Consider the following 21,397-nt stretch of genomic DNA (forward strand, 5'->3'; position numbering starts at 1 on the left):
TGCATTAACACACCTTTGTATCCTAGCAAACTATTTGAGGATGTGTTTATACTTATGTGTAGTGTAAGTTGAGTGAGGAGACGGCAAGTGTACCCTGAAAGGTCATATCTCTGAGTCACCAAGTCTGGGTAAATGATTAGATAACTAGCTCATGTTAATTAGGTTTCTGGTTACAGGTGTATTGTTAGAGTAATATGAGCAGGAGGGGGGAACCTCCTCTTCATCTGTATATAAGACCGTATTCTTGTTCTAATAAACAGTCCATGTTCAACAAACAAATGAGTATTGTCTTGTTTTGTTGGTTGTTAGCAGCGGTTGGAATATCTATATTCAGACTGGGAGGAAGCAGTATATGACAAAAGCACTCAAGCAGTGTGTGGGAAGTTTCGTTACAGTACCCCTACCCATTCACCAAAAAAGTGTCAAAAAAGTAAAAAACCACAAGAAATAGTTTTTGACAAGTCCTTTATTAAAAAATAAAAAAATAGTGTCCCTCGATATTCATTGTCATGGTGGCACAACCCCCTTATGATGTCATGGGTGGCCCCGCCCCTTGCCTATGTAAGAGCTGTCAAAGTGCAGAGCGGGAACACGGCGGGTAGCCTCCCGGTGATGTGGAGCTTTTTTTTTCGGGTTGGCGGGCAGCGTGATTGATGATGAATATACATTGAGGGACACAATTTTTTTATTTTTTAATGAAGGATTTGTCAAAAATTGTTTCTTGTGGTTTTTACTTTTTGACACGTTTTTGGTGAATGGGTAGGGGTACTATGTACCTGATACCCATTCACATAGGTGAGCGGGATCTGGGGGCTCTCTTGTTAAATGGGCTTACAGATTCTGATAAACATGGGGACAAGATGGTTTGGGAGGCAGAGCCCCCCCGCCCCAAAGCACCCACCCCCACATGTTGAGGGCATGTGGCCTGGTATGGTTCAGGGGGTTACTCGCTCCTCCCCTCCCCTTTCCTGACCTGCTGGGCTGCATGCTCAGATAAGGGTCTGGTATGGATTTTGGAGGCACACCAAGCTAGTTTCTTTTTCAATGTTGGTGTGGGGTTCCTTTTAAAATCCATACCAGACTCAAAGGGCCTTTGCACCCTGATTGGGCAAAGCTTTACTCAATCAGGGAGCGGAATTCACTGTGCAGCACTCAATTTTTATTTCTAATGCTTTTTCTGTATCGCCGACTTCTGTCCCAGGCAGAGTGATACCAAGTGCACTTCACCTTTGATCCTTTCTAGCAGCCTGGTGAGCAATGCCAGAAGCTGCAAAAGGAAAAGAAGATCAGTGTATTAAACATAACATACACTGGGCAAAATAGCTTTTGCAATGAGCGTATTAGCACTCATAAAAGGGTTAACAACTATTAGGCTGCTTTCACACTGATCTGTGGGTGCAGCACAGTGCACCTGCGGCTTTCCTGCAGGTTAGTTGTACTGAGCTATATCCTTCTTTTACTGTATATCCTGTAGCAGTGGTGGTGCATCCATAGAGAGTGCAGGAGTGCCGCCCCCTCTCTCCTACACCCGTCAATCTTCAATAGATAGATTCATGCATTGCATGAATCTATCTATTGTTGCCGCTGCCGCCCCCTATTCAGGTGTCAGACCCATTGTCGGACGCCAGGCATCTGAATTACAGCGGCGGGGGTGTTTTCCAAAGTGCCTGATTAGAGCTGTCAGCTCTAATAGGCATCCTGATTAGTGCCGTGGGCTCTAATAGGCTTCCAAATTGGTAAACAGCGGGCTCACTGCTGTGTGTTCGCTGATTACGTAGTGCTGTGTTAGGGAATCAAATAAATTGCTTCTCTAAGACTGACCCGCCTCTCATCCAATCAGGTGCACCAGGTCTGGTTACCTGTCACCTGACTGGCTGAAGCGACGCTGTGATTGGATGCCTATTGGGAATCCAATCATAGCAGAAGAGGATGGGAGAAAACATCAAGGACTTGGAGGGAGCGTGGAGGAATGCTCTGACCTGAGCCAGGTAAGTGCCAGGCGGGGGGGGACACTGGCAGCATTTGATGGGACAAACTGGTGGCAATTGATGGGGCCAACTGGTGGCAATTGATGGGGCACAATGGTGGCAATTGATGGGGCAAACTTACGGCAATTCATGGGGCACACTGGTGGCAATTGATGGTTACAGTGGCTGCGCTTGATGGCACAGTGGTGGCAATTTATGGGTACAGTGGCTGCATTTGATGGCACAGTGGCTGCGTTTGATGGGCACAGTGGTGGCAATGTATGAGTACAGTGGCTGTGCTTGATGGCACAGTGGCTGCATTTGATGGGCAGTGTTGGAAATTTATGGGTAGAGTGGCTGCGTTTGATGGTGTGGTGCACTTTCTAAGAGTTCACCAAAACTCCTCAATGCAGGAGTTTGGGTGCAGTTTCAGAAAATGCACCACACCCACAAGATGTAATAGAAATCTATGGCAAAGCGCAGCAATCTGCAAACCCCCCTCCTCCCACCAACCCTGGTGTAGCTTCAGAGGTTGCAATGGTGACCTTGCCCTATGATCCATAGTGCTCATGTGTTCTCCATGTCACATTCTGTTTTCCACTTGGACAGGAGGGGCGGTGAGGACGACATATACAGGAACAGATCCTCTCCATTTTCCTCCTGCAACTGCTGAAATAGACATAGAGGCCTAGAGGGAGATTTACTAAAACCGGTGCACTCAGAATCTGATGCAGCGGTGCACAGTAGCCAATCAGCTTCTAACTTCAGCTTATTCAATTAAACCTTGGCAATAAAACCTGGAAGCTGATTGGTTTCTATTCAGAAGTTAGCCTGATTTTGCTTTTCCTTGTAAAAAGTACATGAAGTCAGTGTTTACACTAGTGTGATCCATGCTTTCCTTTTGCGATTGTGATTTAAAAAAATGGGTAAACATCAAACAGGGATTGGTCCCACCGAAAATGATGATCCTGATTGTTGTTTAAAATCTTCATTATGCTGTTCAAAAAAAAATTCTGAATTACTTAATTTCATTGTGGCCCATGACTGGTTAACAAAACACTTAACCACATGTCGACCAGCACATGGTGATTTACGTCGGCACAATGGTACAGCTGGGCAAATGGGCGTACAGATACGTCCCCTTTAAATCGTGGCATTGTGGGCCTGCCCGCTGCTTACTCAGTGACTGTGCCCATGGGTCCTGTGGACTCGATGTCCGTTGTAACCCCACGATCGTGCCACGGAGCGGCAGAACGGGGAGATGCCTATGTAAACAAGGCATTTCCCTGTTCTGCCTAGCAACATGATAGACATCTACTGCTCCCTGTCATTGGGAGCAGTGATCACTGCCATGTCCTAGGTAGCCCATCCCCCCCACAGTTAGACTCACTGCCTAGGACACAGTTAACCCCTTGATCGCCCCCTAGTGTTTAACCCCTTCCCTGCCAGTGTCATTTTATACCATTGATCGCTGTATAAATGACAATGGTCCCAAAATAGTGTCAAAAGTGTCCGATGTGTCCGTCATAATGTTGCAGTCGCAATAAAAATCACAGATCACCGATATTACTAATGAAAAAAAATGAATAATAAAAATGCCATAAACACTTATTGCAATTTTTTTTTTTACCAAAAATATGTAGAAGAATACATATCGGCCTAAACTGAGAAAGAAATTAGTTTCTTTATATATTTTTGGGGGAAATTTACTATAGCAAAAACTAAAAAATATTGCTTTTTTTTTTCAAAAATTGACGCTCTTTTTTTGTTTATAGCGCAAAAACTAAAAAACACAGAGGTGACCAAATACCACCAAAAGAAATCTCTATTTGTGGGAAAAAAAGGACATCAATTTTGTTTGGGTGCTATGTCGGACAACTGCGCAGTTGGTAGTTAAAATGACGCAGTGCCGTATGGCAAAAAGTACTCTGGTCAGGAAGGGGGTAAATCCTTTCGGGGTTGAAGTGGTTAACCTGGTAGTAAAGTTTCAGACATTTTTACCTGTAGGTAAGCTTATAATAAAATGTACCTGTAGGTAAAATGAATATATCCTAAATGTGCAATTAGGAGATATTCCATTGAGCAGCAGCCGGTGACATCACTGGCACATGCGCTCTAGATGAACGGCATACTGGGGTTCATTTTAAGGTATTTCTCTCATAATGTGCTAGTATATGATCCATACAAGCAGGGTTAATTGGTACGTGCTCTTCAAGAGGTTGAGCATCCCTGATCTAAACTCTTATGTCATTTTACATTCTGAAGTACTTTTAGGCCCCTTTCACACATGCGGACGATATGTCCGTATTTCATCCATCCGTTTGCGGATGAAATACGGACATACATGCATCCCTATGGGACAGCGGGTGTCTGCGGATGAACATCCGCAGACACCCGCTATTGTCCGCCTCCGCAAAAGTCTAATTCTGCAGACGGAGGAAAATCCTATTTTTCCATCCGTCTGCAGAGCGGATCGGATGAACATGGAAAGACGGTCTGTGCTCATCCGATCCCCATAGAGGAGAGCGGAGAGCTGACAGGGCGGTCCCTGCACAGTGTGTGGAGACCGCCCTGTCCGCAGCCGGCTCAGTGGGGACAACGGAGCGATTCCCGCTGAGTGAGCGGATCATCACGGGGCGGACCATTACTGATCCACCCCGTGTGAAAGGGGCCTAATGCTCCTTAAAATTGCACAAATCTTTCTGCAATGTTATTAATAATAAGAATTGTATTTATTTTAAGAGTATGTAAACCCAGCATTTCATACTCCTGTCTCCTGTACCATGTACTTGTATGGAAAAGTATCGTGTTCCCTTTGTATTGCTTCCTTTGTGTGAAATTCCTGGTGTTCTTGCCAGTCCCTCTGCTTTCCTATAAAAAAACTCACCACACTAAACAGGAGAGCACACTGTATGCTCTAGCTGTGCTGGGTTCTCAGCCTGCTCTCCTGCAATGATCAGACTTGTCCTGACACCTCCCACTCCCCCCTGCACAGCCATTCACTGGGAAGACCAGAGTACTGTTGCTCCCCCAGCTCTTATGCAACTGAGAACAGAGGGAATGTTATCACTTCTAAAAAAAAGGAAAAAAGGTATTTATATCATTTTTTTTATATCTCTACACAAATGTTTTGCCTTTCATTTCTTTTTTAAACTGAATGGGTTGTATTACAAGGTGATCATTTACAATCACTTTAAGGCACATTGTACATTACATTTACTGCCCATTTAAATATTTTCCTGCAGGTGCTCTATTTGCTTACCAGGTTGAAAATGGAATCCATGGAGGATCTGTTTATTTTTATGAATCTATACCAGTTGAAGACAATCCAATAATACAATGGGTTTTTAAAGATGATATATTTGCACAGCGTTTTCCTGGTGGGACTCCTGTGTGTGTTGGTCAGTATGCAGGAAGATGTGCCCTGTATGTGAATGGAACTCTGAGACTGGACCATCTGACTTCTGCAGATGATGGGAATTATACCATGACTGCGCAATATCCAAACAATACACTTATAAAGAGGTCTTTGTATGGGCTCAGAGTCTATAGTAAGTAATAAATTCCTGTCTAAGTTATCATTGCTATAACTCATGATTAGTGGAAAGGTTGACAGATACTGTATTATTCCAGAGTTTTTGTTTTTAGGTTTATTACATTTTATTTTTATTTTTTTAAGTTTTATTAATTACTTATTTAACATAACAGGTACATACAAGACCCAATGAGCCACACAAAAAGAAACTATTTAAATCTCTTCAGCATTGACTCTTCCTCCTCCTTCCAGACCCTTGCTCAGTGAAAAAATGAACATAATAATAATAAGGCCGCCTTTTCTCAATAACAGTCAATGGTAGATTTAAGTATGTCAGATAGTTACCTACGCGTTAAAAAGCCTACCGCAGGTGCATGCTATTATGTATCACTCAATCCACCACCGTAGTTTCACTATTTATCCAACTGCCCCACACCTTATCAAATTTTTGTGGTATGCCCCTGCTAATGTATGTAGCCTTGAATAAGGGTGCAGCCCTATTATGGGTATGCCCTTCCACGCTGATACAGATGGAGGATAGGTTTATTACATTTTAACTGATACTCAGTTAGTGAAGAATATTTGATAATATGCTGCTATTATTATCCTTTGATTTTTTAAATAAATATAAAAAATATTTCACATTTGGTCAGTAAATTAGATTAAAGCGGGAGTCCGCCATTTTTTTTTTTTAAAAGGCAGCAGCTACAAATACTGCAGCTGCTGACTTTTAAAATAATGACACTTACCCGCCCAGCGCGCTCGCGATGTCGGCACCCGAAGCCGATCTCTTGATCGTCTCTCGGGTGCTGCCGCCACCATCTTGGATATGGGAATCAGGAAGTGGAGCCTTGCGGCTTCATTTCCCGGTTCCCTACTGCGCATGCCCGCGTCGCGCTGCGCAATAAGGATGGTCCCCGCTGTCTCTGGGATCCGTGTGTTTCCCAGCAGACAGCGGGGGACCTTTGGAAAGAGGCGTAAATTCTGCGGAAAGGGGCATAGCTTCTGCAGAATCTACGCCAGAAATGGGTGCAGATACCTGTACTGTACAGGTACCTGCACCCCCTCCCCCCTGAAAGGTGCCAATTGTGGCGCCGGAGGGGGGGAGGGTTCCAATGAGCGGAAGCTCCACTATAGGGTGGACCTCCGATTTAAGATGTCATTAAACAGGGGTATTAAATCACAGAACATCAACTTAATACAATAAACATATCAGCAGTTTCACAGTTTTTGCTTCATCTTAAATTGTTTGTAAACCCACAAAAATAAAAACATGCAAGACAAAGGCATAATGAGCTAGTATGCATAGCATACTAGCCAATTATAAATGACTTACCTTAGATGGAAGCCCCCCCAGTGGTCCTCGTACACCACTTTGGCTGGTGACATCACTCCCGGAGTTACTTCCGGGTATCGTGGGCTGGGATTGGCCGGAGCCGCGATGACGTCACTACCCGCGCATGCATGCGGGAGCCGCCAGTAACGGCACACTAGCTGATGCAAAGGCACGGACTTGCTTCAGTGCGCATGTACCAATGACGTCGGCACATGCTGATACAGGGGATATCTCCTGAACTGGGCAGGTTTAGGAGATATCCGGGGTAGCTACAGGTAAGCCTTATTATAGGCTTACCTGTAGAAAAAACTGTCTGTAAAGGGTTTATAAACAAAAATAGAGCGACAATTTTGAAAAAAAATGCATTATTTTTTACTTTTTGTTATAATAAATATCCCCAAAAAAATATATAAACATATTTTATTTCCCTCAGTTTAGGCCGATACGTATTCTTCTACATATTTTGGTAAAAAAATTGCAATAAGCGATTATTGATTGGTTTGCGCAAAAGTTATAGTGTTTAAACAATAGGGGATAGTTTTATGGCATTTTTTATTAATTATTTTTTTTTTACTAGGAATGGCGGCGTTCAGCAATTTTAATTGTGACTGAGACATTATAGCGGAAACATCGGACATTGTTGACACAGTTTTGGGACCATTGTCATTTATACAGCAATCAATGCTATACAAATGCACTGATTCCTGTGTAAATGACACTGGCAGTAAAGGGTTTAACCGGGGGGTGGCAGTGTAGGGGTTAAGTGTTTCTAGGGGCGTGTTACTGACTGTGGGGGGCTGGGCTTTGTGTTAGTGAACACTGATCTCTGCTCCAATCACATGGAGCAGAGATCAGTGTCACTTGTTGCTAGGCAGAACGGGGAGATGATTTTTACAATGGCATCTCTCCGTTCAGCCTCCCCGTGAGCCGATCGCGGGTATCCCCGCGGCGATCGAGTCTGCGGGTCCCGCTACCAGACTCACGGGGGTCCCGACCGGCACTTGAGCGTGTGGCCAACGGCGCACACGCGATGGCAGGGCGGCATATAGAAATGAACGTACCTGTACAACAATATGCCTGCCCGTGCCATTCTGCTGACGTACATCGGCGTGCGCCAGTCAGGAAGTGGTTAAGGCACATTGTACATTACATTTACTGGACATTTAAATATTTTCCTGCAGGTGCTGCATTTGTTTACAAGGTTGAAAATGGAATCCATGGAGGATCTGTTTATTTTTATGAATCTATACCAGTTGAAGACAATCCAGTAATACAATGGGTTTTTAAAGATGCTATAATTGCACAGCGTTTTCCTGGTGGGGATCCTGTATGTAGTGGTCAGTATGAAGGAAGATGTGCCCTGTATATCAATGGAACTCTGAGACTGGACCGTCTGACTTCTGCAGATGATGGGAATTATACCATGACTGCGCAATATCCAAATACTACACTCATAAAGAGGTCCTCTTATGGGCTCAGAGTCTATAGTAAGTAATAACTTCCCGTCTAAGTTATCATTGCTATAACTCATGTTTAGTGGAAAGGTTGACAGATTCTGTATTATTCCAGAGTTTTTGTTTTTAGGTTTATTACAGAACTGGTACACAGCTAGTGAAGAATATTTGATAATGTGCTGCTATTATTATCCTTTGAGTTTTTAAATAAATATAATAAATATTTTGTATTTGGCCAGTAAATTCGATTAAGATGTCATTAAACAGGGCATTAAATCACAGAACATCAACTTAATACAATAAACATATCAGCAATTTCACAGTTTTTGCTTCATCTTAAATTGTTTGTAAACCCACAAAAAAAAAAAACACGCAAGACAAAGGCATAATGAGCTAGTATGCATAGCATACTAGCTCATTATGAATTACTTACCTTAGATGGAAGCCCCCGCAGTGGTCCTCGTACACCACTTCGGCTGGTGACATCACTCCCGGAGTTACTTCCGGGTATCGTGGGCTGGGATTGGCCGGAGCCGCGATGATGTCACTACCTGTGCATGCATATGGGAGCCGCCGGTAGCGGCATACTAGCTGAAGCAAAGGCACAGACGTGCCATTGCTTCAGTGCGCATGTGCCAATGACGTTGGCACATGCTGATGCAGGGGATATCTCCTAAACTGGTCAGGTTTAGGAGATATCTGGGGTAGCTATAGGTAAGCCTTATTATAGGCTTACCTGTAGAAAAAAAACTGTCTCTAAAGGGATTACAAGCACTTTAAATTATAGCTAGAAACAATACTTTTTGTTTTTTGTTTTGGAGTGAGTGAAGAGTAATTAGAACCTCCTGTCAGGTTTTTGTTGTTGACTGTGCCCCTGTTAGAGAGATTCACCCTCTTTAACCACTTCAGTCCTAGATACGATACGGCACTGTGTTGCTTTAACTGATAATTGTGCGGTCATGCAACGTTGCACCCAAACAAAATTGACGTCCTTTTTTTCCCACAAATAGAGCTTTCTTTTGGTGCTATTTGATCATCTCTGCGTTTTTTATTTCTTGCGCTATAAACAAAAAAAGAGCAACAATTTTGAAAAAAGCACAATATTTTGTACTTTATGGGGCTAATAAATAGCCCCAATTTTTTTTTTTTTTAAAGATAATTTTTTTCTTAGTTTAGGCCGATATGTATTCTTCTACATATTTTTGGTAATAAAAATCGCATAAAGCGTATATATTGATTGGTTTGAGCAAAAGTTATAGTGTTTACAAAATAGGGGATACATTTATGGCATTTTTATTATTATTATTTTTTTTACTAGTAATGGCGGCGATCTGCGATTTTTATCGGGACTGCGACATTATGGAGGACATATCAGACACTTTTGACACATTTTTGGGACCAATCGCATTTATACAGTGATCAGTGCTATAAAAATGCATTGATTACTGTGTACTTGTTCGATTAAGACTTGGCAATAAAACCTGGAAGCTGATTGGTTTCTATTCAGAACTTAGCCTGATTTTGCTTTTCCTTGTAAAAAGTACAAAAAGTCAGTGTTTACACTAGTGTGATCCATGCTTTCGTTTTGTGATTGTGATTAAAAAAATGGGTAAACATCCAACAGGAATTGGTCCCACCGAAAATGATGATCCTGATTGTTGTTTAAAATCTTCATTATGCTGTTCAAAAAAAAATTCAGAATTACTTAATTTCATTGTGGCCCATGACTGGTTAACAAATCACTTAACCACATGCCGACCAGCACGCGATGATATACGTCGGCACAATGGCACGGCTGGGCAAATAAGGCGTACAGGTATGTCCCCTTCAAATCGTGGCATTGTGGGCTTGCCCACCGCGTACTCAATGACTGTGCCTATAGGTCCTGCGGACTCAATATCTGCCGTAACCCCACGATCGTGTCACGGATCGGCAGAACGGGGAGATGCCTATGTAAACAAGACATTTCCCTGTTCTGCCTAGCAACATGATAGAGATCTACTGCTCCCTGTCATTGGGAGCAGTGATCACTGTCATGTCCTAGGTAGCCCACCCCCCTACAGTTAGACTCACTCCCTAGGACACAGTTAACCTCTTGATCGCCCCCTGATGTTTAACCCCTTCCCTGCCAGTGTCATTTACACAGTAACCAGTGCATTTTTATAGCACTGATCACTGCATAAATGACAACGGTCCCAAAATAGTGTCAAAAGTGTCCGATGTGTCCGTCATAATGTTGCAGTCATGATGAAAAACACAGATCGCCGTTATTACTAATGAAAAAAAAAAACAAATAAAAAAATGCCATAAATCTATCCCTTATTTTGTAGACGCAAACCAATCAATATACTCTTATTGCGATTTTTTTTATCAAAAATATGTAGAAGAATACACATCGGACTAAACTGAGAAAGTAATTTCGATTTTTTTATATATTTTTGGGAGAAATTTAGTATAGCAAAAAGTAAAAAATATTGCTTTTTTTTCAAAATTGTCACTCTTTTTTGTTTATAGCGCAAAAAAAAAAAAAAAAACACAGAGGTAATCAAATACCACCAAAAGAAAGCTCTAATTGTGAGAAAAAATTTTTGTTTGGTTGCAATGTCGGACGACTGTGCAATTGTCATTTAAAGTGACACAGTGCCGTGTCGCAAAAAAGTGCTCTGGTCAGAAAGGGGGCAAATCCTTCCGGGACTGAAGTGGTTAACCTGGTAGTAAAGTTTCAGTCATTTTTACCTGTAGGTAAGCTTATAATAAAATGTACCTGTAGGTAAAATGAATATATCCTAAACGTGCACCATTTAGGAGATATTCCATTGAGCAGCAGCCGGTGACATCACTGGCACATGCGCTCTAAATGAACGGCATACCGGGGTTAATTTTAAGGTATTTCTCTCATAATGTGCTAGTATATGATCCATACAACAGGGTTAAATGGTCTGTGCTCTTCAAGAGGTTGAGCATCCCTGATCTAAACTCTTATGTCATTTTACATTCTTAAGTACTTTTATTCTCCTAAAAATTGCACAAAACTTTACACAATGTTATTAATAATAAGAATTGTATTTATTTTAAGAATATGTAAACCCAGCATATCATATTCCTGTCTCCTGTACCATGTACTTGTATGGAAAAGTATTGTGTTCCCTTTGTATTGCTTCCTTTGTGGGGAATCCCTGGTGTTCTTGCCAGTCCCTCTGCTTGCCTATTAAAAAAAACTGACCACACTAAACAGGAGAGCACACTGTGGTCAGTTCTCTAGCTGTGCCTGCTCTCCTGCAATGATCAGATTTGTCCTGACACCTCCCACTCCCCCCTGCACAGCCATTCACTGGGAAGACCAGAGTACTGTTGCTCCCCCAGCTCTTATGCAACTGAGAACAGAGGGAATGTGATCACTTCTAAAAAAAAGGGGAAAAAAAACGGAAAATTCCTATCAAAATACTTACCGTAATTTTCCTTTCCTGATGGACTCCATGGCAGCAACGTGTGGGTTAAGTCCCGCCTCCACTACCCTATAGGACACTACTCCCATAAATCTTTGCTCCCTGCCCATGGCCGTGTTCGATAACTAGCCTACTCCAGCCATTTTGGGAGGGAACTCCTGCTGCCATGGAGTCCATCAGGAAAGGAAAATTACGGTAAGTATTTTGATAGGAATTTTCCGTTTTCCTGACAGACTCCATGGCAGCAACGTGTGGGAAATAACTCGCCAAACACACTCGGGTGGGCAAAAATGCTGAACCAAGATTTATTTAACACTGTCCACTGACAGCACCTTTAAACCAAAATCAACAGAAGATAAACTGGCAGGTTCGACACAATAGTGAGCCATAAATGTATGAATGGATGACCAAGAGGCAGCCTTGCAGATAACCTCAGGAGCCACATGACGTGAAGCTGCCCAAGAAGTAGAGAGACTTCTCGTGGAATGTGCCGTAACCGCCTCAGGAGGAGCCAAGCCCTTCTCTTTATAAGCCCACTGGATCGCCTGAACCACCCACGTGGAGATGGATCTGACCGAAGCCCTAAGGCCTTTGTTTTTGCCATGAAAAAGAACAAAAAGGTAATCCGATTGCCGGAAAGAAGCTGTCGCCTCCAGGTACCGTTTCAGAATAATTCCCATGTCGAGAGGATGAAGATCCTGACTCCCAGCAGAATTAAAGGTAGGAAGAGTAATGTCCTGATTTTCGTGGAAGACCGAGGTAACCTTTGGGTTTGAACCCAGCATTGGCACTAGGACCACTCTGTCAGGGAAGAATGTGAGGAAAGGTTCCTTTGATCCTAAAGACTGAATCTCAGAGACTCTCTTCGCTGAGGATATGGCTACCAAAAAAGATGTCATTAGGGACAATTCTTTGACTGAAAGTGATCTGTCCAGTTGAGAGAAGAAGTCGAGAACTAAGGGTAAATCCCACTTGGGGAATCTGGGTTTCCTCTGTGGTCTAAGTCTAATTGCTCCTTTAAAAAATTGCTGAACCAAAGGATGTTTAGCCCAAGATATTCCAGAAAAGGCTGAAATTGCCGAGACTTGCACACGAAGAGCGCTGACAGATAGGGGAATGTCTAGTCCGGACTGTAAGAAACTCAGAACATCCTGAACCGTCAAATTACCATCGGAGGAAGACCTGGAAGATAAGTGATTTGTGAATCTAGACCAAATCCTCTCATACACCTGGTTGGTACTTTTCCTTCTAGCACTCATGAGAGTAGGGATGGCCTCCTTTGGACAACCCAGAGCCTCTAACCTTCCCCTCTCAAAAACCAGACCCTCAGACATAGATGGGCCGGGCAGGGATGGAGCTTCGAGCCCTGGGACAGAAGATCGGATCTGAGAGGTAAGGGAATCGGATCCCTGACACTGAGGAGCATTAGAAGCGGAAACCATGGCCTGTTGGGCCAATAAGGTATTACAGCTATCACCTCTACTGCTTCTGATTTGAGTCTCCGCAGGAACTGTAGAATAATAGGAGTTGGAGGAAAGGCGTAGGCTTTGTTGAACCACCATCGATCCGTCAGAGCATCCACTCCGTAGGCCTGAGGATCCCGAAACCTGGAATAGTATCTTGCCAGTTTCTTGTTGCAAGGGGAGGCAAATAGGTCGACCTCTGGGACGAACCACAATGTTAGAATCCACCTGAAAACTTCTACGTGAAGGGACCATTCGTTGTTGTCCAGACTGACTCGAGACAGAAAGTCCGCCTGGACATTCTGTGTTCCTGGAACATAAGTTGCTGTAATGTTGACCAGGTTCTTCTGAGCCCAAGACATGATTGGCTCTACCTCCTGAAGAAGGGAGAGACTCCGAGTACCTCCTTGTCTCCTTATATATGCCACTGCTGTTGTGTTGTCTAGTCTGAGTAGGACCGAGGTTCCTGAGACCAGATGACGAAAGGCCAGGAGTGCCTGAAAGGCTGCCCTCAATTCTAGAATATTCGACACCGTCCCCCTGGAAGGGAAGTCCCAGGTGCCTTGTGCTACTTCCGACAAACAGTGGGCGCCCCAGCCCCTGTTGCTGGCGTCCGAAGTTACTGTTATCCACGAGATGGGGAGAATGGAATGACAATTGAATAGGTTCACCTTCTGAAGCCACCAGGGCAGAGAGATTCTCATTGAAGATGTGATCCGGATAGGTTGAGTCTTGTCGCCTAGCCATTGGTGAAGAAAACCTTTTTGAAACGGTCTCATCTTCCATTGGGCCCACTTCACCATCGGAATCGTTGCCACCATGGTGCCAATAATTCTCAAGCACTGAAGAGCCGGAAGATGGGAGGCTGAGAGGGCCGGACGGATTCTGTCCCGAATTACCACTACTTTCTCCTCGGGTAATGAGATGGTACCCCTCACTGTGTTGAAGAGTGCGCCTAGGAATACCAGAGACTGGGAAGGAATTAACTGACTCTTTTCTAGATTCAGGATCCAACCGAATTCTTGAAGAGTGGAGATGACCTGCTCCTTGTGCACTAACAGACGGTCTCTGTCCTGGGCTAGCAGCAGAAGATCGTCTAAATAGTGGTGAAGACGAATTCCCTTGGTTCTCAATAGAGCCACTACGGCCAACAACACTTTTGAAAACACTCGGGGGGATGTTGAAAGTCCGAACGGGAGACAAACGAACTGGAGATGTAGTTTTCCTACTGAAAATCGCAGAAACTGCTGAAAATCTTCTGCCACAGGGACATGAAAGTACGCGTCCTTTAGATCTATTGAAATCATCCAGTCGCCTGACTGGACTGACTGTTGTATTGTCGACAAGGTTTCCATCTTGAACCTTTCCTTTCTGATAAAATGATTCAGATGTGTAAGGTCTATGACTGGTCTCCAAGAACCGTTTTTCTTTTGGACCATAAAAAGAGGAGAATAAATTCCTCTCCCTCGTTGATCGTCTGGCGCGGGTACGGCAGCGCCTTGAGCCAATAAAGATTTCACGTAGGCCAACAAGATCTGCCTTTTTTCTTCTGAGGCTGGAAGGGAGGTGGGAACAAACTTTAGTCTTGGGGACCTGCTGAAGGTCCAAGAATGGCCTGAAGAGACCGTTCTGACGGTCCAGAAGTCCTTGATTGAGGCCGCCCAGACATGCCGAAAATGTAGAAGACGAGCCCCCACCTGGCCTATCTGAGCGGGCCCAATCTCAAAAAGATTTGGTTGGTTCCCTCTCTCCTGTCACACTGCTCTTGGCAGATTTCTTGAAGGATGACTGCCTTGATTTCCATGATCTAGAATATTCCCGACCCGGTCTATAGCTACGGGCCTCCCTGGCTTGCTCCTGATACTGTTTTTTAGGAAAAAATCTCTTCTGGCTTTTTAGACGTCTGTCCTGAGGAAGAAACCCCGATTTACCACCAGTGGCCCGGGATATGGCGCTATCCAATTTATTCCCAAAAAGGGAAGAACCTTCAAAAGGGATACGGCACCACGCCTGTTTTGAAGCTGGATCAGCCAGCCAGGGACGGAGCCATAGGGCCCGCTTTGCGGTTACAGCCGAAAGCATAACCCGGGACACTAGGCGGATGATGTCAATCGAAGCCTCCCCCAGAAAAGCCGAAGCAAGCCGTAACTCCTGAATAGGAGAACTTTTAGCGACTTCCTCCGAAATGTTTCTGAGGGTATCATCCACACCGTCCGTCCAGACTTCCATGGCTTTGGACATTGCCGCTAAAGCCAATGCTGGCTTGCATGCCATACCGGCAGTGAGGTAGACTCTCTTTAAATCGGAATCAATCCGTCTATCTAAAGCATCCTTAAATGAAACTGTATCCTCCAAAGGAAGGGTCACGTGTTTTACTAGTCTCATCACCGCTGCATCCACAAGAGGAGCCGATTCCAGATGCTTGACCTCATCCTCCTTAAAGGGATATAACCTTAGGACTTTTGAGAGCATACTATTCTTTTTCTCCACTTTACTCCATTCATCCGTGATGACCTCACCAAGTTCAGACAGAAATGGAAAGTTAAGACGCTCCCTTTTAAGTTGCTTAAAATACTTCCTTTGCTTGGAAGGATTAGCCACCTCATCTTCCCAGTTCAAAGCCTCTCTGATGGCCTTCACCAAGGGGGAAAGTAAAGCAAAATCAAAACCCACACAGGGACTATCTTCCTCAGATTCACTGTCTGAAGCAGCAGCTGAATGATGGCTGGTTAAAGAGGATTCCCAGAGCTCTTGAGCATGCGACTCCCTGACTGGTGACTGAGGTGACTCTGATTGAGGCACAGGGGTCTGATTGGCCCTGATCCCCTTGAGGGACTCCTTCACCACTTTTTCCACAAGGGATCTTAGTTGCTGGTCCGTACCCCCTCTCTCACTAGAGGCTTTGGAAAAGCAGAGGTCACACAGGGATTTTCCAATGGGAACTTGTGATCTGCATCCCCAGCAAGAGTTGATAACTGAGTGGCTGGAATGAGCCCTGGAGGAGCGAGATCGATCCTCGCTACGGCGCCCAGATCTAGAGGGTGAGCCGTGATGCTTAGACTTGGAATATGAGTGCCGGTGGTAAGATTTAGAAGAATCGCTTCCTCTGTGCGTTGAGCTGCGTTGCTGTTCTGATCTAGATGGGCTAAGACAGAGATAGAAGAGACATACAGATAAGGAAAGATAACAGACTGACTAATACCGGACCCCCCCCCCCCCCCCTTACTTCCCCCCCAGACAGTACCTATTATGAGAGGGCTGGCCACATACAGGCGGAGGTGAATCCGTATCTCTAAGGGTCTCCATAACTGCTGCAAAGACATATAAGTAAGGCTGAGGATGCTATAAACACACACACATGCCCACCCCCATCTTCCCAGAAGGCCACCTACCTCCACAGCAGAGAACCTGGACAAGGGGAAGTCACGAAATAACCTGCAAGCATTCCCAAGGCTTGCAGGCTATATCCCATGTTTAAATAAGGCGCCTTAATGACGTCATCACCGCGTCCCGTGCGCCGCTATCGCGCATGCGCGAACCAAGCCTCGATCCTGAGTCGTACTCGCGCATGCGCAGAGCGAACGTATTAACGAAAACCAGGAAGTGAGCGACGGCTGGAACGCAGGCTAATCCGACCGCAATGTCTAAACCCATATACCTATACACAGGAAAAAACGAACAGAAAAGAAGGGAAGAAGGCAAAGAACAAACACAAACTGCTGCCATGAAAAAAGAGGAACAATCTTACCGCTCCCACACGAACGTCTCCAGGCCGAAGGTAAGCACAATACATACCGGACTTCTTAGGGCACAATAGGTCACCTGCTATTTAGCTGGGCTATCCGACCAAATGCGCAGCCTGCCTGCCAGTGGCTAGGCTCCTGGCTTTCCTCCAGCGCTTATATCCAACTGCCCACTCCATACCCCGCTAGTAGCTAGGGCTTAACGGAGATATGCGACAACTTCGTCCACAGTCGCTTTTCGGCCAAACCAACGACGGAACCGTGTGGGAGCAATCTTCAGGTAGAAAGACCATACGTCTGGTCCTACGGAGGAGGACAAAAAAAAGAACACGGCCATGGGCAGGGAGCAAAGATTTATGGGAGTAGTGTCCTATAGGGTAGTGGAGGCGGGACTTAACCCACACGTTGCTGCCATGGAGTCTGTCAGGAAAGGTATTTATATATATATTTTTTATATCTCTACACAAATGTTTTGCCTTTCATTTCTTTTTTAAACTGAATGGGTTGTATTACAAGGTGATCATTTACAATCACTTTAAGGCACATTGTACATTATATTTACTGCCCATTTAAATATTTTCCTGCAGGTGCTGTATTTGCTTACCAGGTTGAAAATGGAATCCATGGAGGATCTGTTTATTTTTATGAATCTATACCAGTTGAAGACAATCCAGCAATACAATGGGCTTTTAAAGATGATATAATTGCACAGCGTTTTCCTGGTGGGACTCCTGTGTGTGTTGGTCAGTATGCAGGAAGATGTACCCTGTATGTGAATGGAACTCTGAGACTGGACCGTCTGACTTCTGCAGATGATGGGAATTATACCATGACTGCGCAATATCCAAACAATACACTTATAAAGAGGTCTTTGTATGGGCTCAGAGTCTATAGTAAGTAATAAATTCCTGTCTAAGTTATCATTGCTATAACTCATGTTTAGCGGAAAGGTTGACAGAAACTGTATTATTCCAGAGTTTTTGTTTTTAGGTTTATTACATTTTATTGTATTTTTTTTAAGTTTTATTAATTACTTTTTTAACATAACAGGTACATACCAGACCCAATGGGCCACACAAAAAGAAACTATTTACATCTCTTCAGCATTGACTCTTCCTCCTCCTTCCAGACCCTTGCTCAGTGAAAAAATCAACATAATAATAATAAGGCCGCCTTTTCTCAATAACAGTCAATGGTAGATTTAAGTATGTCAGATAGTTACCTACACGTTAAAAAGCCCACCGCAGGTGCATGCTATTATGTATCACTCAATGCACCACCGTAGTTTCACTATTTATCCAACTGCCCCACACCTTATCAAATTTTTGTGGTATGCCCCTGCTAATGTATGTAGCCTTGAATAAGGGTGCAGCCCTATTATGGGTATGCCCTTCCACGCTGATACAGATGGAGGATAGGTTTATTACATTTTAACTGATACTCAGTTAGTGAAGAATATTTGATAATATGCTGCTATTATTATCCTTTGATTTTTTAAATAAATATAAAAAATATTTCACATTTGGTCAGTAAATTAGATTAAAGCGGGAGTCCGCCGTTTTTTTTTTAAAAGCCAGCAGCTACAAATACTGCAGCTGCTGACTTTTAAAATAGTGACACTTACCTGTCCAGCGCGCTCGCGATGTCAGCACCCGAAGCCGATCTCTTGATCGTCTCTCGGGTGCTGCCACCGCCATCTTCGGTATGGGAATCAGGAAGTGGAGCCTTGCGGCTTCATTTCCCGGTTCCCTACTGCGCATGCCCGAGTCGCGCTGCGCAATAAGGATGGTCCCCGCTGTCTCTGGGATCTGTGTGTTTCCCAGCAGACAGCGGGGGACCTTTGGAAAGGGATTCTGCGGAAAGGGGCGTAGCTTCTGCAGAATCTACGCCGGAAGTGGGTGCAGATACCTGTACTGTACAGGTACCTGCACCCCCCTCCCCCCTGAAAGGTGCCAATTGTGGCGCCGGAGGGGGGGAGGATTCCAATGAGCGGAAGCTCCACTATAGGGTGGACCTCCGATTTAAGATGTCATTAAACAGGGGTATTAAATCACAGAACATCAACTTAATACAATAAACATATCAGCAGTTTCACAGTTTTTGCTTCATCTTAAATTGTTTGTAAACCCACAAAAATAAAAACATGCAAGACAAAGGCATAATGAGCTAGTATGCATAGCATACTAGCCAATTATAAATTACTTACCTTAGATGGAAGCCCCCCCAGTGGTCCTCGTATACCACTTTGGCTGGTGACATCACTCCCGGAGTTACTTCCTGGTATCGTGGGCTGGGATTGGCCAGAGCCGCGATGACGTCACTACCCGCGCATGCATGCGGGAGCCGCCAGTAACGGCACACTAGCTGATTCAAAGGCACGGACTTGCTTCAGTGCGCATGTACCAATGACGTCGGCACATGCTGATACAGGGGATATCTCCTGAACTGGGCAGGTTTAGGAGATATCCGGGGTAGCTACAGGTAAGCCTTATTATAGGCTTACCTGTAGAAAAAACTGTCTGTAAAGGGTTTACAAGCACTTTAAATTATAGCTAGAAACAATACTTTTTTTTTAGTTTTGGAGTGAGTGGAGAGTAATTAGAACCTCTGTTGTTGACTGTGCCCCTGTTAGAGAGATTCACCCTCTTTAACCACTTCAGCCCTGGATACGATACGGCACTGCGTCGCTTTAACTGACAATTGTGCGGTCATGCAACATTGCACCCAAACAAAATTGATATCCTTTTTTTCCCACAAATAGAGCTTTCTTTTGGTGCTCTTTGATCCTCTCTGCATTTTTTATTTCTTGCACTATAAACAAAAAAAGAGCCACAATTTTGAAAAAAGCACAATATTTTCTACTTGATGGGTGTAATAAATAGCCCCAATTTATTTATTTTTTTAAAGCAAATTTTTTCCTCAGTTTAGGCCGATATGTATTCTTCTACATATTTTTGGTAATAAAAATCGCATAGCGTATACATTGATTGGTTTGAGCAAAAGTTATAGCGTCTACAAAATAGGGGATACATTTATGGCATTTTTATTATTATTTTTATTTTTTACTAGTAATGGCGGCGATCTGCGATTTTTATCGGGACTGCGACATTATGGAGGACATATCAGACACTTTTGACACATTTTTGGGACCAATCTCATTTATACAGTGATCAGTGCTATAAAAATGCATTGATTACTGTGTACTTGTTCGATTAAGACCTGGCAATAAACCTGGAAGCTGATTGGTTTCTATTCAGAAGTTAACCTGATTTTGCTTTTCCTTGTAAAAAGTACAAAAAGTCAGTGTTTACACTAGTGTGATCCAAGCTTTCATTTTGTGATTGTGATTTAAAAACAATGGGTAAACATCCAACAGGGATTGGTCCCACCGAAAATGATGATCCTGATTGTTGTTTAAAATCTTCATTATGCTGTTCAAAAAATAATTCAGAATTACTTAATTTCATTGTGGCCCATGACTGGTTAACAAATCACTTAACCACATGCCGACCAGCACACGATGATATACGTCAGCACAATGGCACGCCTGGGCAAATGGGCACACAGGTACGTCACCTTTAAATCGTGGCGTTGTGGGCTTGCCCACCGCGTACTCAGTGACTGTGCCCACGGGTCCTGCGGACTCAATGTCCGCCGTAACCCCACGATCATGTCAAGGAGCGGCAGAACGGGGAGATGCCTATGTAAACAAGGCATTTCCCTGTTCTGCCTAGCAACATGATAGAGATCTACTGCTCCCTGTCATCGGGAGCAGTGATCACTGTCATGTCCTAGGTAGCACACCCCACCCACAGTTAGACTCACTCCCTAGGACACAGTTAACCCCTTGATCGCCCCCTAGTGTTTAACCCCTTCCCTGCCAGTGTAATTTACACAGTAACCAGTGCATTTTTATAGCACTGACCACTGTATAAATGACAATGGTCCCAAAATAGTGTCAAAAGTGTCCGATGTGTCCGCCATAATGTTGCAGTCATGATAAAAATCACAGATCACCGTTATTACTAATGAAAAAAAAACGAATAATAAAAATGCCATAAATCTATCCCTTATTTTGTAGACGCAAAGCAATCAATATACGCTTATTGCGATTTTTTTTTACCAAAAAATATGTAGATGAATACATATCGGCCTAAACTGAGAAAGTAATTTTTTTTTAATATATTTTTGGGAGAAATTTAGTATAGCAAAAAGTAAAAAATATAGCTTTTTTTCAAAATTGTCGCTCTTTTTTTGTTTATAGCGTAAAAAATAAAAAAACACAGAGGTAATCAAATACCACCAAAAGAAAGCTCTATTTGTGAGAAAAAAGGACGTGAATTTTGTATGGTTGTAATGTCGGACGTGTGCGCAAGTGTCAGTTAAAGTGACACAGTGCCGTATGGCAAAAAGTGCTCTGATCAGGAAGGGGGTAAATCCGGGGCTGAAGTGG

The 21,397-nt window shown here is 43.7% G+C and overlaps 1 protein-coding gene across 13 annotated transcripts in view; it reads left to right on the forward strand.

Moving 5' to 3' along the window:
* The window catches only part of LOC143933776 (matrix-remodeling-associated protein 5-like), a 337,821-nt gene that overhangs the window by 196,756 nt on the left and 119,668 nt on the right, over nucleotides 1-21,397 (forward strand). For 10 of the 13 annotated variants that reach the window (XM_077456794.1, XM_077456787.1, XM_077456788.1 and 7 more), the window contains 3 exons: nucleotides 5,213-5,518; nucleotides 8,020-8,325; nucleotides 17,532-17,837. The exons of 1 other annotated variant lie outside the window; for it this stretch is intronic. In XM_077456794.1, the coding sequence (XP_077312920.1) occupies nucleotides 5,213-5,518; nucleotides 8,020-8,325; nucleotides 17,532-17,837 (918 nt within the window). The remainder of the gene's footprint in view (nucleotides 1-5,212; nucleotides 5,519-8,019; nucleotides 8,326-17,531; nucleotides 17,838-21,397) is intronic. 2 more of the 13 variants (XM_077456792.1, XM_077456795.1) reach the window with 2 other exon arrangements.

This window comes from Lithobates pipiens, unplaced genomic scaffold, assembly GCF_037356315.1.
Source record: "Lithobates pipiens isolate NorthernLeopardFrog02 unplaced genomic scaffold, aLitPip1_a1.2 Scaffold_27, whole genome shotgun sequence".
In the NCBI taxonomy this organism is placed as follows: domain Eukaryota; kingdom Metazoa; phylum Chordata; class Amphibia; order Anura; family Ranidae; genus Lithobates; species Lithobates pipiens.